The sequence below is a fragment of the Pseudophryne corroboree genome, chromosome 5 (genome assembly GCF_028390025.1).
Source record: "Pseudophryne corroboree isolate aPseCor3 chromosome 5, aPseCor3.hap2, whole genome shotgun sequence".
Classification (NCBI taxonomy): domain Eukaryota; kingdom Metazoa; phylum Chordata; class Amphibia; order Anura; family Myobatrachidae; genus Pseudophryne; species Pseudophryne corroboree.
In genome coordinates, this window is record NC_086448.1 from 38,907,016 (window position 1) to 38,934,601 (window position 27,586).

The following is a 27,586-nucleotide window of genomic DNA, read 5'->3' on the forward strand; positions in this document are numbered from 1 at the left end:
GTTAACCCTATGAAAGGGACAGATGAGAAGGGCGCCATCTGTACATGTAGTGTACATATACTTATATCAATGTTTAGATTACGACTCATTTTCATTTGTGTTATTAAACAGTAACTGGACTAAAAATATATTACTGTAATAAATCCCAAACAGACATTTTGGGGGCAACTCCATCCCTCCCCAGCAGGTACTGGCTGGTTGGCATTCGGCTCACCCCCTCTCTCATCCTCAGCCCCCCATGTTTCTAGCTTTATTCCCCCCCACCTTGTGTCTCTCAGCCTCATCCCTCCTCTGTGCCTGTCCAGCCTCATCTCTGTGTCTTCAGCACTACCCCCCCATGTCTTCTCCAGCCCCGTCCCTCTTTGTGCCTCTACAGCCCCCAGTGTATCTCTAGCCGCACAGGCAGGGAATTCAGCTGTCGGAACCTGGACTGGGCTCTTCAGTCTCCTGAATGGCTAGAATTTTGTTGCACAGTACAAGTGTAACTCTACCATTGGCGCCAGGCCTGATAAATCTACTATACATTTTGTGATAGTTTCCTTTTAAAGACATCTTGTTCTCATATACAGTAACCTACTCTTCCTATTGTAAAGTTATTAGTGGTAATTAGGGCATTGATAGGCAACGCGTGGCTCTAGAGCCGTCCAGCGGTCTTCTTGGTGAATAATTGTCAGATTTATTTTTGTTATCGCTTGTAAAACCCGTGTGCAATGCCTGTGATGTGTTATTACAGATAGGTGTCTCTTTCTTTAAAGGTATTGTTTTAGTGTCATCTTGGTGGCATCTTGGATGGCGTTAAGCATGCTTAAAGTTATATACTGTATCTCACAAACGATGTATGTGGCTTTCCTCTCTATAATACCTGTCAACCTGACAGAAACGTGGCATAAAATAAATAATACACTCCCCTGATACACCAAATCACGCCCATATGAATGACACCACACCCATGTGAGTAAGACCACACCCATATAAATAAGACCACACCCACATCAATAAGCCACACATACCACAATATAAGCACTGTTAAAGCTGAGTGTACACTTGTCCAAGCCTACGGAGATTCGATTCTCAACCGACCCGTTTGTCTTACATTGGGCAAGTGTGTGCCCTCCAGCTGACCGATATTGTAGTGTTTAGGCTGCTGAGACCGGAGCAGGTGACCGATCTCTGTTCCCAGCAGTTCTGCACACTATCAGTGTGGCAGTGGCGTCGTCTCCAGAATCATACCGGCACCATATGCTGACACTGTGGGATGTGGCAGGCATGGCAGTAGAACCCGGTGGCGTACATTTGCAACGGGTCTGGATCCTGGATGGTCCAGTCCCTGTCAGACAATACTGCAGAGTTCGGCAGCGGGTGTACAGTGGTGCTGGTTCCCGTTTTATAAATATCATCACCCCTTGTATCGGATAATATTAGCCAGTGCGAGGCAAGTGTAGGCAGTCTGATGGCAGGAGAGGCGCTCACAAAAACTGCTGAAGACGCCGGAGAAGTCCTGATGTGCCGAAGAACTTAAAAGACACTTTCCTGCAGGTGAAGATGCCGGAAGTCTGGGGAGGGGAGGGGGGTTCTTGGGGAAGACTCTGCAAGTCCTGGGGGAAAGCGATGCCAAAGAGTTTAAAGACCACTTCCTAGCTGAAGGTGCTGTATAATTAAGTATTACAGCGTTAGGTATCTTTATTTTAATATTTTCTTTACAGGTGGACTACAGGTGCCAGCTGGCTCTTAATGTCTGGGAATGCTGACACTTGTGATTCTCCAAATCCCGGCATGCTGAAGCTGCTTTGTTGGGACCTGTACCATGAACCCAACACCCACCGCCAGCAAGGTTGCCGGGCATAGATCTGGGCTCTCAGCCCTTGGCTGGTTTTTGCTTGGGAGGGAGGGGACCACATTTAATTTATTTGGGGTACCCACTGTCCGAGGATTTCCGGCTCTTAGCTGACCAGTTTGGGGCTGGTTAATGTGATGGCAAGTGTCCCCCTGCTATGGCATTATCCCCCTGGCCGGTTCATCCTGATGCTGGTGTTTGGAAAATAGGGGGACCTTACGCTGGTCCCCCCCCCCCCCCCCCTAATTTCCATTACCATATCCGACTGGTAGGTGTGTAGACATGGATTTTGGATGTACAATCTGCGACCAGGTCTGCAGTAGGATTATATAAACAGTCTGATCTGGAGTCTGGAGGATTGGAAGTGTGTACCCAACCTTACCGGAAAGGGGCTTGCGGTATTGAAGGTTTGAAGCCAAATTTTAGAAAATAATAGTTTTCTGCTTAAAATAAAGTTTGTTTTAGAATTAATCTATTTATCATTCCTCGCGACATATTAGGATTAGGGATTCTCTATCTTCAAGAAACTCTATGTTCAAACCAAAATAAATTGAGCATTTCCAAGAAAAAGCAAATCTTGCGAATGGCCCAAACTATTCTCAATTGTCTCATATCCGCTTAATCTAAATAATTAAGATGAAACATTTCCGCTACAGTATATAAGCCTCAGTTTTATCACTACTATAAAAAATTTTTTTTTCTTAAAGTCAAATTAATGATTTCTGTTCTAAAAGAAATTGGAAGCTCAATCATTTTTAAATTGTTTTAATATACATTTTTACAAGAAATAATTGGATTGGCCCAGAGGTCAGACCACAGCGATGATTCTAATTACAAAGTTTCATTTGAAATAGGAAATTGGAATCCCCCCTTCTCACGAAGCCTGGTACATGAGAGCAAAATAAGAGTAAGAAACAGGGTAAGACTTAAGGGCCCCATACACTAGAACGATAATGCCCGATTTCATTCTTTCAGGCCAATAAATAGGATGAAAAGTAGCAAATCAGATGTAAGTAACATAGTAACTAAGGTTACAATTGTCCATCGAGTTCAACCTATTTGTGGTCTCCTATGCAGTCTTATTATAGGGCTAGTTATTTTTTTAATTAGCACTAGTTATATTAACTATAATGCGTGACTACACACCATAACCCTGAATATCTTTATCCAATAGGAATTTATCTAATTCTTAAAGGTGTTGATTGAGTTCGCCATTACTACTCTCTCAGGCAGGGAATTCCAAACATGTATTGTCCTTACTGTGAAAAAACCTTTTCGCCTCAATGTGCGGAAACTCCTCTCCTCTAACCTACAGTGGGGATTGAAAGTTTGGGCACCCGAGGCAAAAATTCATTTTAATGTGCAAAAAGAAGCCAAGGAAAGATGGAAAAATCTCCAAAAGGCATCAAATTACAGATTAGACATTCTTATAACATGTCAAAAAAAGTTTTATTTTATTTCATCATTTACACTTTCAAAAGGACAGAAAACAAAAAATGGCGTCTGCAAAAGTTTGGCCACCCTGCAGAGTTAATACCTTGTACTGCCCCCTTTGGACAGCTGAGACCTGGCAGTGTCATGGATTGTTCTCAATCATCGTCTGGAAAGACCAGGTGATGTCAATCTCAAAGGTTTTAAAAGCCCAGACTCATCTGACCTTGCCCCAACAATCCGCACCATGGGTTCCTCTAAGCAGTTGTGTAGAACACTGAAACTGAGTAGACGCTCACAAAGCAGGAGAAGGCTATAAGAAGATAGCAAAGCGTTATCAGATGCCCATATCCTCTGTTCGGAATGTAATTAAGAAATGTCAGTCATCAGGAACAGTGGAAGTTAAAGCAAGATCTGGAAGACCAAGAAAAATATCAGACAGAACAGCTCGCAGGATTGTGAGAAAAGCAAGTCAAAATCCACGTTTGACTGCACGATCCCTCCAGGAAGATCTGGCAGACACTGGAGTTGTGGTACACTATTCCACTATAAAGAGATACTTGTACAAATATGGTCTTCATGGAAGAGTCATCAGAAGAAAACGTCTTCTACGTCCTCACCACAAAAATCAGCGTTTGAAGTTTGCAAATGAACATATAGACAAGCCTGATGCATTTTGGAATTAAGTTCTGTGGACCGATGGGGTTAAAATAGAACTTTTTGGCCGGAATGAGCAAAGGCACCTTTGGAGAAGGTAGGGCACAGAATTTAATGAAAAGAACCTCTGTCCAACTGTTAAGCATGGGGGTGGATCAATCATGCTTTTGGGTTGTATTGCAGCCAGTGGCACAGGGAACATTTCACGAGTAGAAGGAAAAATGGATTCAATAAGATTCCAGCAAATTTTGGACGCTAATTTGATGCCATCTGTGAAAACACTGAAGTTAAAGAGAGGCTGGCTTCTACAAATGGATAATGATCCTAAACACACCTCAAAATCCACGGTGGATTACACCGAGAGGCGTAAACTGAAGGTTTGTCATGGCCTTCACAATCTCCTCACCTCAACATAATTGAAAATCTATGGATAGACCTTTAAAGAGCAGTGCTTCACAGACAGCCCAGGAATCTCAAAGAACTGGAAGACTTTTGTAAGAAAGAATGGGCGAAGATACCTCAAACAAGAATTGAAAGACTCTTGGCTGGCTACAAAAAGCGTTTACAAGCTGTGATACTTGCCAAAGGGGGCAGTACAAGGTATTAACTCTGCAGGGTGCCCAAACTTTTGAAGATGCCATTTTTTGTTTTCTGTTCTTTTGAAAGTGTAAATGATGGAAATAAAATCAAACTTTTTTTGACATGTTATAAGAATGTCTAATCTGTAATTTGATGCCTTTTGGAGATTTTTCCATCTTTCCTTGGCTTCTTTTTGCACATTAAAATGAATTTTTGCCTGGGGTGCCCAAACTTTCAATCCCCACTGTAAGCAAGTGTCCACTGTGCTGATCTTATAGAAAACAGGTCCCTCCCGAGCTCTGTGTATTGACCCCTTATATATTTGTAGATGTTGGTCATGTCCCCTCTTAGTCTCCTCTTTTCCAATGTTAACATGCCTAGCCTTGCAAGCCTTTCTTCGTATTCCAGCATCTCCATGCCCTTGATTAGTTTGGTCGCCCGCCTCTGAACCTTTTTTAGCTCCAGGATATTCTTTTTGTAATATGGTGCCCAAAATTGCACACAGTATTCAAGTTGTGGCCTCACTAGTGATTTATATAATGGGAGTATAATACTCTCGTTCCTTGCATCAATTCTCCGTTTTATGCATGCTAATATGTTATTAGCCTTCTTTGCTGCAGTCCTACTTTGGGTACTGCTGCTTAATTTGTTATCTATGTGAACCCCTAAGTCTTTTTCCAGTACAGAAACCCCTAATTTTACCCCATGTGTTTTACATTCAATCCGAACAGATGCGTGTACCCGTGAGGTAAACACAAAGAGAAATTGGCGCTAGAGAGCTGAATAGATAAAAATATACATAACTATTTGTATGCAATCCTGCCGCCCGGGAAGCTGCCGGGCGGTTCAAGGGAAATCGCATCCGACTTTAGCCTCCGACATGTCGCTGTAGTGTATTGGGCCCTTAAGGGTATGATTCTGATTTAGACGTAACGCAAAAACAGCAAGTAAGGTAACTGTGCACTTGGGCAAAACCATGTGCACTGCAGGTGGGGCAGATGTAACATGTGCAGAGAGAGTTAGATTTGGGTGGGGTGTGTTCAAACTGAAATCTAAGTTGCATGGTAAAAATAAAGTTGTCTGACATTTGTGGGCTGCATACAAAAGCAGCCATACATACAAAACCTGCACAAAAAACATAAATATGTTTGATCCCCTGGCATTGCAACATGGGCGGTCAGTCCGAGTTGTTTGCTCGTTGCCGATTTTCGCTATCCTGAGATTTACCCCAAACTGCGCATGCGCATGGTACGCTGAGCGCATGCGCTTAGTTATTTTACTAAAAACTTAGTAGATTTACTTTACACAAGGTCGAGCAAAGATTTTTCAACGCTCGAGTGATCGTAGTGTGATTGACAGGAAGTGGGTGTTTCTGGGCGGCAACTCAGCGTTTTCACGGCGTTTGCAAAAAACGCAGGCCTGCCGGGGAAAAACGCGGGAGTGGCTGGAGAAACGGGGGAGTGGCTGGCCGAACACAGGGCGTTTGTGACGTCAAACCAGGAACTAAACGGATCGAGTGATCGCAATCTGTGAGTAGGTCTCGAGCTACTCAGAAACGGCAAGAAAATATTTAGTAGCAATTCTACTAATCTTTCGTTCGCTATTCTGCTAAGCTAAGATACACTCCCAGAGGGCGGCGGCCTAGCGTGTGCAATGCTGCTAAAAGCAGCTAGCGAGTGATCAACTCGGAACGAGGGCCATGGTTTGTTCCAGATAGAGCTGCCTTTTTTGCTTTTCTACCGAATAAGAAATTTGGACTTTTTTAGACAATGGAAAACATTTACGCACTTAGAGGGCAAAAAAAAGAAAAGTAAATGAAAATATTAAAATATCTTCAAAATTGTTGGTTTTAACAAAATATGTAAACAAAAAGTCTGTTTCCATTAAATGTCCAGTGCGAACAGTAAATAATGCGCAATCCTCCCCCTCCGTGGTCTTGCTACAGTGGGTGTGGCCTCACTGTAATGGGTGTGGCCTCGCAGGAAAAGACTACCTAACACCCGGTTTTGCTCCCTGAATCCCCCAGCATCCACATAAATTTTTATAAAAAGCCAGCTTCACATAAAAAAATGTAAAAAGCCAAATTCACATAAATATAAACAAAAAAACTTTTACAGTAAATAGCCAGATCCACATGAGGGCATCTTACTTTCAGGATCCCCCACAGTCAGGCATTTGGTGTCTGGGGAGTGCCGGCTGGGTGAGGTCCCTCCCACCGGCCCCCGGCTGAGTAGCCCCGGTAGCCATGTGGTGACAGCGGGCAACCATGATGAAGGGGATCTTGGCACCACCATGGAGATACTGACAGCGCCGTCGGAACAGACAGCGCCATCCAATATAGACAGCACCAGCCAATCGGCGCTCCTGATTGGCTGCCGGTCCGCAGCTCCAATTGACTGGCAGCCAGCACCCCAGTTGAAATGCTCACGGTGCTATCTATATATGCATGGCTGCCCGCCAGCTAAAGACGCGCCGCTGCTACCCGGGCCTGCCGTCCCATGCGATTGCCCACGGCTCGCCTGCCCCTAGAAACAGCCCTGTATTCCGCCGCCCTATGGGCATGTTTATCAGACCCCTGACTGTAGCATTTTTAAATCATCCCTGTAAATCCCCATGTACAGATATGTCCTCTTACATCTTGGCTCTGTGCGCTATAAATCGCGTTACACATAATGTGCCTGGGCCTATATTCTGTATGTGACGGCGACTGTATTTGCATACAGAATGCTATGCTACATTGTTTTCCTGGAAAACACTGGAACGTGGCATTTCAGAGTGCCCTAAATCTTATGCCACAGATCTGTCTTTAATCACATAGATCCCTGCATAGCCTGCAGCTCTGTCTCCATGCCCATGACCCGCCCACAGAACACTTATCCTACCTGTGATCCCCCCACTGTCAGCCGCCGTACACCCACTGAGCTGCAAGTGGAGGTACGGCCAAGAGACATAAAACCCCGACTCACCTGTACTTATCAATACACCGAGGCCATTTCCAGTCATTACTCTGTGCATTGTGATAGGAGGAGACAGGAGGAGTCAATACACAATCAACCAATCAGAGATATCTATAGTGCTGCTCATACTCATCGTTACCATTGTGTATTGTTCCACCAGCCTTCCAGTACCTACAGGAGATGTGCTTTCCAAAAGGAGTATCCGGGAGTGCGTCCGCATCTGATCGTGTCGCAGTTATGTGAACACACTTTAAATTAGTGATGTGCACCGGAACTTTTTCGGGTTTTGTGTTTTGGTTTTGGATTCGGGTCCGCGGCCGTGTTTTGGATTGGGACCGGTTTTGGCAAAACCTCCCTGAAAATTTTACAAAAAACCCTCAAAAACAGCTTAATTCATAGAATTTGGGGGTCATTTTGATCCCATAGTATTATTAACCTCAATAACCATAATCTCCACTCATTTTCAGTCTATTCTGAACACCTCACACCTCACAATATTATTTTTAGTCCTAAAATTTACACCGAGGTCGCTGGATGGCTAAGCTAAGCGACACAAGTGGCCGACACAAACACCTGGCCCATCTAGGAGTGGCACTGCAGTGTCAGGCAGGATGGCCCTTCCAAAAACTACTCCCCAAACAGCACATGACGCAAAGAAAAAAAGAGGCGCAATGAGGTAGCTGTGTGAGTAAGCTAAGCGACCCTAGTGGCCGACACAAACACCTGGCCCATCTAGGAGTGGTACTGCAGTGTCAGGCAGGATGGCACTTCAAAATAATTGCCCCCAAACAGCACATGATGCAAAGAAAAAAAGAGGTGCACCAAGGTCGCTGTGTGACTAAGCTAAGCGACACAAGTGGCCGACACAAACACCTGGCCCATCTAGGAGTGGCACTGCAGTTTTCTAGCGAGAGGATGAGTGCTTCCATTCTCATGTGAATCTGAACCACTAGCCATGAACATAGGCCAGGGCCTCAGCCGTTCCTTGTCCCTCCGTGCCGTAAATGGCATATTGGCAAGTTTACGCTTCTCATCAGACGCTTTTAGGAGGTCATTCTGAGTTGTTCGCTCGCAAGGCGATTTTAGCAGAGTTGCTCACGCTAAGCCGCCGCCTACTGGGAGTGAATCTTAGCATCTTAAAATTGCGAACGATGTAATCGCAATATTGCGATTACAAACTTCTTAGCAGTTTCAGAGTAGCTTCAGACTTACTCGGCATCTGCGATCAGTTCAGTGCTTGTCGTTCCTGGTTTGACGTCACAAACACACCCAGCGTTCACCCAGACACTCCCCCGTTTCTCCAGCCACTCCCGCGTTTTTCCCGAAACGGTAGCGTTTTTACCCACACGCCCATAAAACGGCATGTTTCCGCCCAGAAACACCCATTTCCTGTCAATCACACTACGATCGCCGGAGCGAAGAAAAAGCCGTAAGTAAAAATACTACCATCATAGCAATTTTACTTGGCGCAGTCGCAGTGCGAACATTGCGCATGCGCACTAAGCAGAAAAACGCTGCGATGTGAAGAAATTTACCGCGCGAACGACTCAGAATGAGGGCCTTAATTTTGATTTTTGGGTCATTTTACTGAACTTTTGTTTTTTGGATTTTACGTGCTCTCTACTATGACATTGGTCATCGGCCTTGGCAGACGACGTTGATGGCATTTCATCGTCTCGGCCATGACTAGTGGCAGCAGCTTCAGCACGAGGTGGAAGTGGATCTTGATCTTTCCCTATTTTACCCTCCACATTTTTGTTCTCCATTTTTTAATGTGTGGAATTATATGCCAGTAATATATCAATAGCAATGGCCTACTACTATATATACTGCGCACAACTGAAGTGCACCACAGGTATGGATGGATAGTATACTTGACGACACAGAGGTAGGTAGAGCAGTGGCCTACTGTACCGTACTGCTATATATTATATACTGGTGGTCAGCAAAATGATGCACTGTCCTCCTACTATATATATATACTAGTGATGTGCACCGGAAATTTTTCGGGTTTTGGTTTTGGATTCGGTTCCGCGGCAGTGTTTTGGGTTCGAACGCGTTTCGGCAAAACCTCACCGAATTTTTTTTGTCGGATTCGGGTGTGTTTTGGATTCGGGTGTTTTTTTCAAAAAACCCTAAAAAACAGCTTAAATCATAGAATTTGGGGGTCATTTTGATCCCAAAGTATTATTAACCTCAATAACCATAATTTCCACTCATTTTCAGTCTATTCTGAACACCTCACAATATTATTTTTAGTCCTAAAATTTGCACCGAGGTCGCTGGATGACTAAGCTCAGCGACCCAAGTGGCCGACACAAACACCTGGCCCATCTAGGAGTGGCACTGCAGTGTCACGCAGGATGGCCCTTCCAAAAAACACTCCCCAAACAGCACATGACGCAAAGAAAAAAAGAGGCGCAATGAGGTAGCTGTGTGACTAAGCTCAGCGACCCAAGTGGCCGACACAAACACCTGGCCCATCTAGGAGTGGCACTGCAGTGTCACGCAGGATGGCCCTTCCAAAAAACACTCCCCAAACAGCACATGACGCAAAGCAAAAAAGAGGCGCAATGAGGTAGCTGTGTGACTAAGCTCAGCGACCCAAGTGGCCGACACAAACACCTGGCCCATCTAGGAGTGGCACTGCAGTGTCACGCAGGATGGCCCTTCCAAAAAACACTCCCCAAACAGCACATGACGCAAAGAAAAAAAGAGGCGCAATGAGGTAGCTGTGTCACTAAGCTCAGCGACCCAAGTGGCCTACACAAACACCTGGCCCATCTAGGAGTGTCACTGCAGTGTCACGCAGGATGGCCCTTCCAAAAAACACTCCCCAAACAGCACATGACGCAAAGAAAAAAAGAGGCGCAATGAGGTAGCTGTGTGAATAAGCTCAGCGACCCAAGTGGCCGACACAAACACCTGGCCCATCTAGGAGTGGCACTGCAGTGTCACGCAGGATGGCCCTTCCAAAAAATACTCCCCAAACAGCACATGACGCAAAGAAAAATTAAAGAAAAAAGAGGTGCAAGATGGAATTGTCCTTGGGCCCTCCCACCCACCCTTATGTTGTATAAACAGGACATGCACACTTTAACCAACCCATCATTTCAGTGACAGGGTCTGCCACACTACTGTGACTGAAATGACGGGTTGGTTTGGACCCCCACCAAAAAAGAAGCAATTAATCTCTCCTTGCACAAACTGGCTCTACAGAGGCAAGATGTCCACCTCATCATCATCCTCCGATTCATCACCGTGTACATCCCCCTCCTCACAGATTATCAATTCGTCCCCACTGGAATCCACCATCTCAGGTCCCTGTGTACTTTCTGGAGGCAATTGCTGCTGGTGAATGTCTCCACGGAGGAATTGATTATAATTCATTTTAATGAACATCATCTTCTCCACATTTTCTGGAAGTAACCTCGTACGCCGATTGCTGACAAGGTGAGCAGCGGCACTAAACACTCTTTCGGAGTACACACTTGTGGGAGGGCAACTTAGGTAGAATAAAGCCAGTTTCTGCAAGGGCCTCCAAATTGCCTCTTTTTCCTGCCAGTATACGTACGGACTGTCTGACGTGCCTACTTGGATGCGGTCACTCATATAATCCTCCACCATTCTTTCAATGGTGAGAGAATCATATGCAGTGACAGTAGACGACATGTCCGTAATCGTTGGCAGGTCCTTCAGTCTGGACCAGATGTCAGCACTCGCCCCATACTGCCCTGCATCACCGCCAGCGGGTGGGCTCGGAATTCTGAGCCTTTTCCTCGCACCCCCAATTGCGGGAGAATGTGAAGGAGGAGCTGTTGACCGATCAAGTTCCACTTGACTTGATAATTTTCTCACCAGCAGGTCTTTGAACCCCTGCAGACTTGTGTCTGCCGGAAAGAGAGATACAACGTAGGTTTTAAATCTAGGATCGAGCACGGTGGCCAAAATGTAGTGCTCTGATTTCAACAGATTGACCACCCGTGAATCCTGGTTAAGCGAATGAAGGGCTCCATCCACAAGTCCCACATGCCTAGCGGAATCGCTCTGTCTTAGCTCCTCCTTCAATGTCTCCAGCTTCTTCTGCAAAAGCCTGATGAGGGGAATGACCTGACTCAGGCTGGCAGTGTCTGAACTGACTTCACGTGTGGCAAGTTCAAAAGGTTGCAGAACCTTGCACAACGTTGAAATCCTTCTCCACTGCGCTTGAGACAGGTACATTCCACCTCCTTTGCCTATATCGTGGTCAGATGTATAGGCTTGAATGGCCTTTTGCTGCTCCTCCATCCTCTGAAGCATATAGAGGGTTGAATTCCACCTCGTTACCATTTCTTGCTTCAGATGATGGCAGGGCAGGTTCAGGCGTTTTTGGTGTTGCTCCAGTCTTCTGTACGCGGTGCCTGTACGCCGAAAGTGTCCCGCAATTCTTCTGGCCACCGACAGCATCTCTTGCACGCCCCTGTCGTTTTTTAAATAATTCTGCACCACCAAATTCAAGGTATGTGCAAAACATGGGACGTGCTGGAATTTGCCCAGATGTAATGCACGCACAATATTGCTGGCGTTGTCCGATGCCACAAATCCACAGGAGAGTCCAATTGGGGTAAGCCATTCTGCGATGATCTTCCTCAGTTGCCGTAAGAGGTTTTCAGCTGTGTGCGTATTCTGGAAAGCGGTGATACAAAGCGTAGCCTGCCTAGGAAAGAGTTGGCGTTTGCGAGATGCTGCTACTGGTGCCGCCGCTGCTGTTCTTGCGGCGGGAGTCAATACATCTACCCAGTGGGCTGTCACAGTCATATAGTCCTGAGTCTGCCCTGCTCCACTTGTCCACATGTCCTTGGTTAAGTGGACATTGGGTACAACTGCATTTTTTAGGACACTGGTGAGTCTTTTTCTGAGGTCTGTGTACATTTTCGGTATCGCCTGCCTAGAGAAATAGAACCTAGATGGTATTTGGTACCGGGGACACAGTACCTCAATCAAGTCTATAGTTGGCTCTGAAGTAACGATGGATACCGGAACCACGTTTCTCACCGCCCAGGATGCCAAGGACTCAGTTATCCGCTTTGCAGCAGGATGACTGCTGTGATATTTCATCTTCCTCGCAAAGGACTGTTGGACAGTCAATTGCTTGGTGGAAGTAGTAAAAGTGGTCTTACGACTTCCCCTCTGGGATGACCATCGACTCCCAGCAGCAACAACAGCAGCGCCAGCAGCAGTAGGCGTTACACTTAAGGATGCATCGGAGGAATCCCAGGCAGGAGAGGACTCGTCAGAATTGCCAGTGACATGGCCTGCAGGACTATTGGCATTCCTGGGGAAGGAGGAAATTGACACTGAGGGAGTTGGTGGGGTGGTTTGCGTGAGCTTGGTTACAAGAGGAAGGGATTTACTGGTCAGTGGACTACTTCCGCTGTCGCCCAAAGTTTTTGAACTTGTCACTGACTTATGATGAATGCGCTGCAGGTGACGTATAAGGGAGGATGTTCCGAGGTGGTTAACGTCCTTACCCCTACTTATTACAGCTTGACAAAGGCAACACACGGCTTGACACCTGTTGTCCGCATTTCTGTTGAAATACTTCCACACCGAAGAGGTGATTTTTTTTGTATTTTGACCAGGCATGTCAATGGCCATATTCCTCCCACGGACAACAGGTGTCTCCCCGGGTGCCTGACTTAAACAAACCACCTCACCATCAAAATCCTCCTTGTCAATTTCCTCCCCAGCGCCAGCAACACCCATATCCTCCTCATCCTGGTGTACTTCAACACTGACATCTTCAATCTGACTATCAGGAACTGGACTGCGGGTGCTCCTTCCAGCACTTGCAGGGGGCGTGCAAATGGTGGAAGGCGCATGCTCTTCACGTCCAGTGTTGGGAAGGTCAGGCATCGCAAACGACACAGTTGGACTCTCCTTGTGGATTTGTGATTTCGAAGAACGCACAGTTCTTTGCTGTGCTTTTGCCAGCTTAAGTCTTTTCATTTTTCTAGCGAGAGGCTGAGTGCTTCCATCCTCATGTGAAGCTGAACCACTAGCCATGAACATAGGCCAGGGCCTCAGCCGTTCCTTGCCACTCCGTGTGGTAAATGGCATATTGGCAAGTTTACGCTTCTCCTCCGACGATTTTAATTTAGATTTTTGAGTCCTTTTTTTACTTATCTTTTGTGTTTTGGATTTTACATGCTCTGTACTATGACATTGGGCATCGGCCTTGGCAGACGACGTTGATGGAATTTCATCGTCTCGGCCATAACTAGTGGCAGCAGCTTCAGCACGAGGTGGAAGTGGATCTTGATCTTTCCCTATTTTTGGAACCTCAACATTTTTGTTCTCCATATTTTAATAGGCACAACTAAAAGGCACCTCTGGTAAACAATGGAGATGGATGGATACTAGTATACTTATGGATGACGAGTGACTGACGACACAGAGGTAGCAACAGCCGTGGACTACCGTACTGCGTCTGCTAGTATAGAGATGATAATTAATGATATAAAAAAAAAAATATATATCACTACTGTAGGTATATATAATATAATGACGGACCTGCTGGACACTGTCAGCAGACTGCTAAACTACTAGTATGAAGAACCCACCACAGGTAGGTATACAATTATGGACGAGCACTGATGACACAGAGGTAGCTACAGCCGTGGACTACCGTACTGCGTCTGCTAGTATAGAGATGATAATTAATTATATAAAAAAATATATATATATCACTACTGTAGGTATATATAATATAATGACAGACCTGCTGGACTCTGTCAGCAGACTGCTAAACTACTAGTATGAAGAAGATAGAAAAAAAAAACCCACCACAGGTAGGTATACAATTATGGATGAGCACCGACGACACAGAGGTAGCTACAGCCGTGGACTACCGTACTGCGTCTGCTAGTATAGAGATGATAATTAATGATATTAAAAAAATATATATATCACTACTGTAGGTATATATAGTATAATGACGGACCTGGTGGACACTGTCAGCAGACTGCTAAACTACTAGTATGAAGAAGATAGAAAAAAAAACCCCACCACAGGTAGGTATACAATTATGGATGAGCACTGACGACACAGAGGAAGCTACAGCCGTGGACTACCGTACTGTGTCTGCTAGTATAGAGATGATAATGATATAAAATATATATATATATCACTACTGTAGGTATATATAATATAATGACGGACCTGCTGGACACTGTCAGCAGACTGCTAAACTACTAGTATGAAGAAGATAGAAAAAAAAAAACCTACCACAGGTAGGTATACAATTATGGACGAGTGACGAGTGACGACACAGAGGTAGGTACAGCCGTGGCCTACCGTACTGCGTCTGCTAGTATAGATAATATAATAAATATATTACTACTGTAGGTATATAATATAATGACGGACCTGCTGGACACTGTCAGCAGACTGCTAAACTACTAGTATGAAGAAGATAGAAAAAAAAACCCACCACAGGTAGGTAAACAATTATGGATGAGCACTGACGACACAGAGGTAGCTACAGCCGTGGACTACCGTACTGTGTCTGCTAGTATAGAGATGATAATGATATAAAAAATATATATATATCACTACTGTACTATTGTAGGTATATATAATATAATGACGGACCTGCTGGACACTGTCAGCAGACTGCTAAACCAACTAGTACTAGACTAGTATGAATGAAGATAGAAAAAAGAAAACACCACACATGTAGAGGTATATTATTTACAATATTGGCCGAGCACTAGTAGTCACGACACAGAGGTAGCACTAGCTACAGACGTGGACTGCCGTACTGCATCTGCTAATATAGAGATGATAAAGATGATAGAGATGAAAAAAATATATATAACACTACTGTAGGTAAATATTTATATAATATAATGAATGACGGACCTGCTGGTCACTGTCAGCAGAATGCGTTTATAGAATAAAAAAAAAAACACCACAGGAGTGTTTAACTTTTTCAGGCAGACAATATACTGGTGGTCACTGGTAGCAAAAGTGTGCACTGTACTCCTGCTATAACTGCTCCCCAGTCTCCTCCACAATTAAGCTGTGTGAGCAGTGAGCACTCAGCACAGTCAGATATACATAGATAGATATATCATGCAGCACACTGAGGCTGAGCACAGTCAGATATGGTATGGAGCGTTTTTTTCAGGCAGAGAACGGATAAAAAAAAACTAGCAGAACTCTGCACTGACTGTACTCCTCCTAACGGCTGCTCCCCAATCCTCCCCACAATAAGCTAAGCAGTAGCAAATAGCAATCAGATCAACTAACAAACTAACTAAACGGAGAGGACGCCAGCCACGTCCTCTCCCTATCAATCTCAATGCACGTGTGAAAATGGCGGCGACGCGCGGCTCCTTATATAGAATCCGAGTCTCGCGAGAATCCAACAGCGGGATGATGACGTTCGGGCGCGCTCGGGTTAACCGAGCAAGGCGGGAGGATCCGAGTCTGCTCGGACCCGTGCAAAAAAGGCTGAAGTTCGGGCGGGTTCGGATTCCGAGGAACCGAACCCGCTCATCTCTAATATATACTGTGCAAAACTTAAATGCACCACAGGTATGGATGGATAGTATAATTGACGACACAGAGGTAGGTAGAGCAGTGGCCTACTGTACCGTACTGCTATATATTATATACTGGTGGTCAGCAAAATTATGCACTGTACTCCTACTATATATACTACAATGCAGCACAGATATGGAGCGTTTTTCAGGCAGAGAACGTATAATACTGGTGGTCACTGGTCAGCAAAACTCTGCACTGTCCTCCTCCTATATAATACAGCTGCTCCCCAGTCCCCACAATAAAGCAATTATCACACTGAGCACAGATATTTGTAGCACACTGAGCACAGTCAGATATGGAGCGTTTTTTCAGGCAGAGAACGTAGATGTTTGCACTTGCAGCTCACTGAGCACAGATATTTGCAGCACACTGAGCACAGATATTTGCAGCACAATTTGCCGCCCACTGGACATAGAAACTGAGAGGACGCCCGCCACGTCCTCTCACGATCATCTCCAATGCACGAGTGAAAAATGGCGGCGACGCGCTGCTTTATATAAAATCCGAATCTCTCAAGAGAATCCAACCGCAGGATAATGACGTTCGGGCGCGCTCGGGTTAACCGAGCAAGGCGGGAGGATCTGAGTCTGCTCGGAACCGTGCAAAAAAGGGTGAAGTTCAGGCGGGTTCGGATCCCGAGGATCCGAACCCGCTCATTACTACCTCTAACACTTAGGGGCACATTCAGTTAAATACGGGGTCACTCGCATGGTCTGTTCTCCCGGGTAAAATACCTGGAACGATTTAATTGCGGATCCATATTCAGACCTAAGGCTGCAGTTAATGCTCATTTCTGTTTGCACCTAGCGTTCACCGGTTGGGGCAGATGTATTAAGCCTGGAGAAGTGATAATGCAGTGATAATGCAGTGATCTATAGATTGTAAGCTTGCGAGCAGGGCCTTCCTACCTCTATGACTGTTATCACCCAGTTTGTTATTGTTATTTCAAATTGTAAAGCGCAACGGAATTTGCTGCGCTATATAAGAAACTTAATAAATAAATAATAATAATAAGTGCAAAGTGATAAAGCACCAGCCAATCAGCTCCTAACTGTAAATTTACATATTGGAGCTGATTGGCTGGTTACTTTATCACCTTGTGCTTTTCGCCGCTTTATCACTTCTCCAGGCTTAATACATCTGATTGTCCTTTTACATTGAAAGCTCTTACGAGCAGGTCCCTCCGCCCTTTTTATTTTCTACATAATTATGTAATCTGAGCACTGCAATTGCAGTATGTAATTATGTATCCATTTAAAGTTATGTTCTTATCTGTACCATTTTGTACTTGCGTACTTTGTTGTATATCTTACCCCATTTGCTCGGCGCTGCGGAGCCTTTGTAGTGCTATATAAATATCATATAATATAATAATAATGGTGATCGGTGCTCTAAATGCGACAAGAGACATGCGTGCCCTCTATATAGTCTTCTAGAGAATGTATAACACACATTAATAGACCACTTAGAGTATCTTTTGCACAGCTAACTTTCATAAGACAAACTAATTAATACAGATGCATTGTGTGAATGGTGTAAATGCATTCTCCCCCTCCTGATGTGTCTGCCATGTTTACATTGCAACACAATGTTCCCCTGCTAGTTACTTTCACACTCTCCAGACGGTGCTGCTTCGCCCCCGCTGTGTGCGCTGACGGGGAGGAAGGTAATTTGCAGAACCGGGAGAGACAAGTTCATAACTGGCTCTCTGTCACTGCGGGATGCAGCTGAGCCCTGATTGCAATCCCAGACTGAACTAATGTAGCAGCATATTCTGGGTGACCCTTCCGGGAACAGAAACTTGGTGATAAATGTCTCTGCCAAAAGGGTATTATTATTTTTTTTACTGCAACATAAATACAGAGTAATGATTCCAAACGTCACAAAAAAAAAAAAAAGTTTCACATTTGTTTGATTGGATTTCTAAAAAAAGGGATTTGACTGCACAACAATGGTGGTCATTCTGAGTTGAGCGCTCACTAGCAGTATTTAGCAACCGTGCAAATGCATTGCCGCCGCCCACTGGGGAGTGTATTTTCACTTTGCAGAAGTGCGAACGCTTGTGCAGCAGAGCGCCTGCAAAAACATTTTGTGCAAAACAAGACCAGCCCTGTAGTTACTCTTCGTGTGCGTTGATTCTAACGACGGAGGGACGGCTTTTGACGTCACACACCCGCCCAGCAGACACCCAGCCACGCCTGCGTTTTTTTCTGTTATACCTGCGTTTTTCTAAGCACTCCCTGAAAACGTCAGTTGACACACAGAAACGCCCTCTTCCTGTCAATCTTCCTGCGTTCTGCCGTGCGACAGGAATGTTCGTTAGATTCTGTGCAAACCCATGATGCTCATTGTACCTGTACAACGTGCCTGCACATGGCGGTGCATACGCATGCGCAGAAATGCCGAATTTTAGCCTGTTCGCTGCGAACAACGGTAGCTAGCGTTCAACTCGGAATGACCCTCAATAGCTCTGCAATATCCCTGCTACATTCTGAATAGAAAATGAGTTAGCGTTAGGTGAGAAAATGGGTCTATGGAAGCTTAGACATGAGCATTCAAATAAAGTCTGCGTGGCATTAGGACATGCTTCATTTCCACCATAAGGCAACAGAGAAAAAAATAGAAAAAAAAAATAGACGATTATACCCATTTCTTATCTTGTTTATACGAGACCTTCGCAGATTTTTTTGAGAGCTGTCTGAGGAAGAGAATTACACCTCAGTTCTGCCGAGATGTTTATAACTTAAAGTACTGTATTTTGAACATAAGGCAATGTAAGGATTAGTAGCAAATCATTGTAGAACATATCATTAGCTGGAGCTATTGTTTATTAACCTTTTTATATACTACCCACATATCTCAGTGTTTTACATTACTGATTGAATCATTCCCATCTGTCCCTACCACCGTGGAGCTAACAATCCAAATTCCCGACCACACACATTAGTAGCAGTATGTCTTTGGGAGGAAATCTGAGCACACAGAGGAAAGACACATACATACAGAGAGAACATACAATCTCCACACAGATAGTCTACTCGTTGGACTCAAACCCATGGCCCCAGTGCTATAAATCAACAATGTTAACTACTGTGCCACCATACCAACCCCCCCAATGCCTACCCCTCAAAAAAATCCCAAATCTCCAATGGAATCTACCAAAACTTTTACCTGAATGTCCCTTTTATTTTGTTATTTCCGCTGTTGATTTCAGTCCATGTTGTATTATCTCTGTAGAATAAAATATATTACCGCTAGCTATATTTGTGCATCATATATGACATGACAAGTGAATATAAGTGGGGCCTATTCATACGTACAGGAGAACCATGATACCGTTAAGTCCATAGTTGTTTGGTAACACTTAGTAAAGTCTACTGTACTGTCTGATGTTGCTTTTGGCTTTTTTGTATTAACAAACTATTGTATGTCAAATGTACCATTACTTTGTGATTTTATTTTGTGCTGCTCACGGTTGACTGTTTAGCGGGGTAATGGTAATGATATAATTGTATATGTTTATTTTAGGGGAAGGTGGGTCCTGCGGGACCACAGGGACCGCCTGCCTTACCAGGACTGCCGGTAAGTATCGCCGTAAAAGTCAGGAGACACCTCTTCAGCAATATTCGTAGTCTTCTGTCACAACTGTTTCACGCCTGTGGTGAAAACGTGATTTTGTAGTATCCGGTCATTTTCCTAGTACAGTTTATGAGACGGTAACACTGGGCCTAATTCAGACCTGATCGTAGCCGTGCAAAATTTTGCACGGCTACGATCAGTCACCCTGACAAACGCACAGCAGCGATCGGGTCTGAATTAGCCCCTGAATTAGGCCCACTGTGCTGTGACATCTCCACCATTTCTGTGCAACATGTTTGATAATTGTGCCAAAAATACATTATTTTGCAAGTTACTGCCAAGAATTGTTCAGATGCATTGATTACCCTAAGGAGAGGACATCGGGGGTCATTCCGAGTTGTTCGCTCGCTAGCAGTTTTTAGCAGCCATGCAAACGCTATGCCGCCGCCAACTGGGAGTGTATTATAGCTTAGCAGAAGTGCGAACGTTTGTATCGCAGAGCGGCTACAAAATAATTTTGTGCAGTTTCAGAGTAGCTTCAGACCTACTCAGCGCTTGCGATCACTTCAGACTGTTCAGTTCCTGTTTTGACGTCACAAACACGCCCTGCGTTCGCCCAGCCATGCCTGCGTTTTTCCTGGCACGCCTGCGTTTTTCCGAACACTCCCTGAAAACGGTCATTTGACACCCAGAAACGCCGTCTTCCTGTCAATCACTCTGCGGCCAGCAGTGCGACTGAAAAGCTTCGCTAGACCTTGTGTGAAACTACATCATTCATTGTAATAGTACGACGCGCATGCACATTGCGCCGCATACGCATGTGCAGAAGTGCCGTTTTTTTCCTGATTGCTGCGCAGTGACCGAAAGCAGCTAGCGATCAACTCGGAATGACCCCCATCATCTGCATTAAGAGTCAGTAGTACTCAGCGCTGCTTTAAGTGCAAAGAATAAATGGAGAGAATATTTCGCTTTATAGAGAAACTTCTTATAGAAACAAGTTCTATGTACGGTGGCTGAGGGGGGTCATGTGTGCACATCACTTACCATGACTACAACATACTAATAGCCAGAACTAAAGATTTGGCTTAAAGCAAAAGGAATGGAGACAAAAGAGAGGACAGCCCTAACCCTAATAGGACCACGGATGATGCTCACACGTGCCAGTCCTCACCATAGAGGTCTATAACCAGTGGTGCCGAGAGAGGGGGTAGAGGGTACAAATTACCCGGGCCCAGGTCTGATGGAGGGGACCAGTGAGGGTCCAGTAGGGGCCCAGGCCACCACCCCCTTACCTAGCAGCAGCAGATGCAGCCCAGAACACGCCGCTGTGCACTGGGCTGCAGTGTGGCCATGCAGGTGCTTAAAATACTATTTTTTTCAGTATTTTTTTCTAAGGGTACATGACCACACCTCCTGTGATTAGGCCACTCCCCTTGAAAAGTACCTGGGCCCATCCTGGCTCTCGGCTGCCCTGTCTATAACACCTCACTCTAAATCAGTCATGTGGTTTCTCTATTAGGAATCTATTTGTGCTGGATAAAGCTACAGGAGACAGGGCACTAGGTATCCCCAAATAGGTACATCTGGGACAGGGGCTGGCTGGCAACTTTCAGCCTGGGGGGCAGACTCAAGCAAGCGGCCCAGCTTTTCACAGTGAATCTGTAGTCAGGTGGCCCTGGAACACTTAAATTGCGCTGGCTCGGGGGGTAGATGGCACACTGCCCCCCTGCCCAGCCAGCCCCTGGTCTGGGATAACTGTCTGTGTCATTATATAATACACACACCTTACCAAGACTGTATATGACGTGTCTTATGTCTGTACTTGAGGTATATATTCCATAGACAGTCACTGTAATGCAGTGTAAAGGAATAAGTGTGTCCCAATCAGTTTCTTACAATCTGTAAATGCCGTGACTCTTATTTTAAGCAGTTTTTCTCCCTCCACTTTATTCCAGGGCATCGCTGGGAAAGACGGAAAGGACGGGAAGCCGGGCGCTCCGGGAGAGGCAGTAAGTCATTTTTATTAAGTAGCACTGCACTGGCAGGCGTATTAACCAACGCTTGGGGTGATTTAGAGATGAGCGCCAGAAATTTTTCGGGTTTTGTGTTTTGGTTTTGGGTTCGGTTCCGCGGCCGTGTTTTGGGTTCGAACGCGTTTTGGCAAAACCTCACCGAATTTTTTTTGTCGGATTCGGGTGTGTTTTGGATTCGGGTGTTTTTTTAAAAAAACACTAAAAAACAGCTTAAATCATAGAATTTGGGGGTCATTTTGATCCCAAAGTATTATTAACCTCGAAAACCATAATTTACACTCATTTTCAGTCTATTCTGAATACCTCACACCTCACAATATTATTTTTAGTCCTAAAATTTGCACCGAGGTCGCTGTGTGAGTAAGATAAGCGACCCTAGTGGCCGACACAAACACCGGGCCCATCTAGGAGTGGCACTGCAGTGTCACGCAGGATGTCCCTTCCAAAAAACCCTCCCCAAACAGCACATGACGCAAAGAAAAAAAGAGGCGCAATGAGGTAGCTGTGTGAGTAAGATTAGCGACCCTAGTGGCCGACACAAACACCGGGCCCATCTAGGAGTGGCACTGCAGTGTCACGCAGGATGGCCCTTCCAAAAAACCCTCCCCAAACAGCACATGACGCAAAGAAAAAAAGAGGCGCAATGAGGTAGCTGTGTGAGTAAGATTAGCGACCCTAGTGGCCGACACAAACACCGGGCCCATCTAGGAGTGGCACTGCAGTGTCACGCAGGATGTCCCTTCCAAAAAACCCTCCCCAAACAGCACATGACGCAAAGAAAAAAAGAGGCTTTTTACTGATATTTGGTGTTTTGGATTTGACATGCTCTGTACTATGACATTGGGCATCGGCCTTGGCAGACGACGTTGCTGGCATTTCATCGTCTCGGCCATGACTAGTGGCAGCAGCTTCAGCACGAGGTGGAAGTGGATCTTGATCTTTCCCTAATTTTGGAACCTCAACATTTTTGTTCTCCATATTTTAATAGGCACAACTAAAAGGCACCTCAGGTAAACAATGGAGATGGATGGATTGGATACTAGTATACAATTATGGACGGGCTGCCGAGTGCCGACACAGAGGTAGCCACAGCCGTGAACTACCGCACTGTACTGTGTCTGCTGCTAATATATAGACTGGTTGATAAAGAGATAGTATACTCGTAACTAGTATGTATGTATAAAGAAAGAAAAAAAAACCACGGTTAGGTGGTATATACAATTATGGACGGGCTGCCGAGTGCCGACACAGAGGTAGCCACAGCCGTGAACTACCGCACTGTACTGTGTCTGCTGCTAATATATAGACTGGTTGATAAAGAGATAGTATACTCGTAACTAGTATGTATGTATAAAGAAAGAAAAAAAAACCACGGTTAGGTGGTATATACAATTATGGACGGGCTGCCGAGTGCCGACACAGAGGTAGCCACAGCCGTGAACTACCGCACTGTACTGTGTCTGCTGCTAATATATAGACTGGTTGATAAAGAGATAGTATACTCGTAACTAGTATGTATGTATAAAGAAAGAAAAAAAAACCACGGTTAGGTGGTATATACAATTATGGACGGGCTGCCGAGTGCCGACACAGAGGTAGCCACAGCCGTGAACTACCGCACTGTACTGTGTCTGCTGCTAATATATAGACTGGTTGATAAAGAGATAGTATACTCGTAACTAGTATGTATGTATAAAGAAAGAAAAACCACGGTTAGGTGGTATATACAATTATGGACGGGCTGCCGAGTGCCGACACAGAGGTAGCCACAGCCGTGAACTACCGCACTGTACTGTGTCTGCTGCTAATATATAGACTGGTTGATAAAGAGATAGTATACTCGTAACTAGTATGTATGTATAAAGAAAGAAAAAAAAACCACGGTTAGGTGGTATATACAATTATGGACGGGCTGCCGAGTGCCGACACAGAGGTAGCCACAGCCGTGAACTACCGCACTGTACTGTGTCTGCTGCTAATATATAGACTGGTTGATAAAGAGATAGTATACTCGTAACTAGTATGTATGTATAAAGAAAGAAAAAAAAACCACGGTTAGGTGGTATATACAATTATGGACGGGCTGCCGAGTGCCGACACAGAGGTAGCCACTGCCGTGAACTACCGCACTGTACTGTGTCTGCTGCTAATATATAGACTGGTTGATAAAGAGATAGTATACTCGTAACTAGTATGTATGTATAAAGAAAGAAAAAAAAACCACGGTTAGGTGGTATATACAATTATGGACGGGCTGCCGAGTGCCGACACAGAGGTAGCCACAGCCGTGAACTACCGCACTGTACTGTGTCTACTGCTAATATAGACTGGTTGATAAAGAGATAGTATACTACTAATATTATATACTGGTGGTCAGGTCACTGGTCACTAGTCACACTGGCAGTGGCACTCCTGCAGCAAAAGTGTGCACTGTTTAATTTTAATATAATATTATGTACTCCTGGCTCCTGCTATAACCTATAACTGGCACTGCAGTAGTGCTCCCCAGTCTCCCCCACAATTATAAGCTGTGTGAGCTGAGCAGTCAGACAGATATATAATATATATAGATGATGCAGCACACTGGCCTGAGCCTGAGCAGTGCACACAGATATGGTATGTGACTGACTGAGTCACTGTGTGTATCGCTTTTTTTAGGCAGAGAACGGATATATTAAATAAACTGCACTGTGTGTCTGGTGGTCACTCACTATATAATATATTATGTACTCCTGGCTCCTGCTATAACCTATAACTGGCACTGCAGTAGTGCTCCCCAGTCTCCCCCACAATTATAAGCTGTGTGAGCTGAGCAGTCAGACAGATATATATAATATTATATATAGATAGATAATAGATGATGCAGCACACTGGCCTGAGCCTGAGCAGTGCACACAGATATGGTATGTGACTGAGTCACTGTGTGCTGTGTATCACTTTTTTCAGGCAGAGAACGGATTATAAATAAAAGTGGTGGTCACTGGTCACTATCAGCAAAACTCTGCACTGTACACTACTGAGTACTCCTAATGCTCCCCAAAATTAGTAAATCAAGTGTCTCTCTAATCTATTCTAATTCTAAACGGAGAGGACGCCAGCCACGTCCTCTCCCTATCAATCTCAATGCACGTGTGAAAATGGCGGCGACGCGCGGCTCCTTATATAGAATCCGAGTCTCGCGATAGAATCCGAGCCTCGCGAGAATCCGACAGCGTCATGATGACGTTCGGGCGCGCTCGGGTTAACCGAGCAAGGCGGGAAGATCCGAGTCGCTCGGACCCGTGAAAAAAAACATGAAGTTCTGGCGGGTTCGGATTCAGAGAAACCGAACCCGCTCATCTCTAGATTTATAGGACCAGTCCAAATGTCACCCCTCTGCTGTGTTCCCATTAGTTTCTACATTCTCACACCTGGGATTCCTGGGCTGCCCGTACTCCGCAACAGGAGAAGTGCTGCAGAATAATGTGTAATAGCAAAGCTACATTCATATATATATATATAGAGAGAGAGAGAGAGGACACGTGGATACGTGGACAGAAACATATCGGCATCATGCCATTGGCATTCTTCATTCAACATATTCACTGTTGAAATGTTGCTTGTATCTGCATATTCCATATATAGGGGGAGATTCAAATGTTTGAAAAGTCAGTTGGGAGTCTGTCTAATAGACAGGAAAACACAGACACCCAACCGACCTTTCAAACAGTATGGTCTAATGACCATACTGGGGTCAATTCAATTATCAGATTGTTGACATTAGGGTTAGGCTGTGGGCAGGAGGGGAAGACTAGGGTTAGGCTGTGGGAGTGGAGGGTTGGGGTTAGGCTGCAGGAGTGGAGGGTTAGAGTTACTCTGTGGTAGGAGAGGGTTGAGGTTAGGCTGTGGGAGGGTTAGGGAGGGGAGGGTTAGGGTTAGGCTGTGGAAGGGAAATGTTAGGTTGAGGCTACAGGAGGGAAGTGTTACGCACAGGAGTGGAGGGTTAGGCTGTGTGAGGGGAGCATTAGTCTGTGGGAGAGGATGGAAGGGTTAGGGTATAGCTGCAGGAGGGGAGGGTTAGACTGTGTAAGGGGAGAGTTAGGGTTAGCCTGCGGGAGGGGAGGGTTAAGGTTAAGCTGTGGGAGGGGAGGGTTAGGGTTAGGCTGCGGGAGGGGAGGCTTAGGGTTAGGCTGCGGGAGGGGAGGGTTAGGCTATGTGAGGGGAGGGTTAGGGTTAAGCTGTGGAAGGGGAGGTTAGGGTTAGGCTGCAGGAGGGGAGGGTTATGGTTAGGCTGCTGGAGGGGATGGTTACGGTTTGGCTGCGGGAGGGGAGGGTTAGGGTTAGGCTGTGGGAGGGGAGGTTTAGGGTGTAACTGCAGGAGTGGAGGGTTAGGCTGTGTGAGGGGAGGGTTAGGGTTAGGCTGCGGGAGGGGAGGGTTAGGGTTAGGCTGCAGGAGGGGAGGGTTAGGGTTAGGGTTAGGCTGCGGTAGGGGAGGGTTAGGGTTAGGCTACGGGAGGGGAGGGTTAGGGTTAGGCTGCTGGAGGGGAGGGTTAGGGTTCGGCTGCGGGAGGGGAGGGTTAGGCTGTGTGAGGGAAGGGTTAGGGTTAGGCTGCGGTAGGGGAGGCTTAGGGTTAGGCTACGGGAGGGAAGGTTAGTGTTAGGCTGCAGGAGGGGAGGGTTAGGCTGCGGGAGGGGAGGGTTAGGCTGTGTGAGGGAAGGGTTAGGCTGCGGGAGGGGAGGGTTAGGGTTAGGCTGCAGGAGGGGAGGGTTAGGCTGCTGGAGGGGAGGGTTAGGGTTTGGCTGCGGAAGGGGAGGGTTAGGCTGTGTGAGGGAAGGGTTAGGGTTAGGCTGTGGGAGGGGAGGTTTAGGGTATAACTGCAGGAGTGGAGGGTTAGGCTGTGTGAGGGGAGGGTTAGGGTTAGGCAGCGGGAGGGGAGGGTTAGGGTTCAGCTGCGGGAGGGGAGGGTTAGGCTGTGTGAGGGAAGGGTTAGGGTTAGGCTGTGGGTGGGGAGGGTTAGGCTGTGTGACGGAAGGGTTAGGGTTAGGCTGTGGGAGGGGAGGGTTAGGCTGTGGGAGGGGAGGGTTAGGGTTAGGCTACGGGAGGGGAGGGTTAGGGTTAGGCTGCTGGAGGGGAGGGTTAGGGTTCGGCTGCGGGAGGGGAGGGTTAGGCTGCGGGAGGGGAGGGTTAGGCTGTGTAAGGGAAGGGTTAGGGTTAGGCTGCGGGAGGGGAGGGTTAGGCTGCTGGAGGGGAGGGTTAGGGTTCGGCTGCGGTAGGGGAGGGTTAGGGTTAGGCTACGGGAGGGGAGGTTAGTGTTAGGCTGCAGGAGGGGAGGGTTAGGCTGCGGGAGGGGAGGGTTAGGCTGTGTAAGGGAAGGGTTAGGGTTAGGCTGCGGGAGGGGAGGGTTAGGGTTAGGCTGCGGGAGGGGAGGGTTAGGCTGCTGGAGGGGAGGGTTAGGGTTCGGCTGCGGAAGGGGAGGATTAGGCTGTGTGAGGGAAGGGTTAGGGTTAGGCTGTGGGAGGGGAGGTTTAGGGTATAACTGCAGGAGTGGAGGGTTAGGCTGTGTGAGGGGAGGGTTAGGCTGCGGGAGGGGAGGGTTAGGGTTCAGCTGCGGGAGGGGAGGGTTAGGCTGTGTGAGGGAAGGGTTAGGGTTAGGCTGTGGGTGGGGAGGGATAGGCTGTGTGACGGAAGGGTTAGGGTTAGGCTGTGGGAGGGGAGGGTTAGGCTGTGGGAGGGGAGGGTTAGGCTGTGTGTGGGGAGTGTTAGGGTTAGGCTGTGGGAGGGGAGGGTTAGGGAGGGGAGGGTTAGGCTGTAAAAGGGAAATGTTTGGTTGAGGCTGCAGGAGGGAAGTGTTAGACTGTGAGCGGGGAAGGAAGGGTTAGGGTACAGTATAGCTACAGGAGTGAAGGGTTAGGCTGCGGGAAGGAAGGGTTTGGGTTAGGCTGCAGGA

At 46.2% G+C, this 27,586-nt stretch overlaps 1 protein-coding gene across 1 annotated transcript in view; it reads left to right on the forward strand.

Annotated features, from left to right (window-relative positions):
- The window catches only part of COL22A1 (collagen type XXII alpha 1 chain), a 381,368-nt gene that overhangs the window by 275,530 nt on the left and 78,252 nt on the right, over positions 1-27,586 (forward strand). Inside the window, exons 39-40 of the mRNA XM_063925140.1 lie at positions 19,576-19,629; positions 21,582-21,635. Of these exons, the coding sequence (XP_063781210.1) occupies positions 19,576-19,629; positions 21,582-21,635 (108 nt within the window). The remainder of the gene's footprint in view (positions 1-19,575; positions 19,630-21,581; positions 21,636-27,586) is intronic.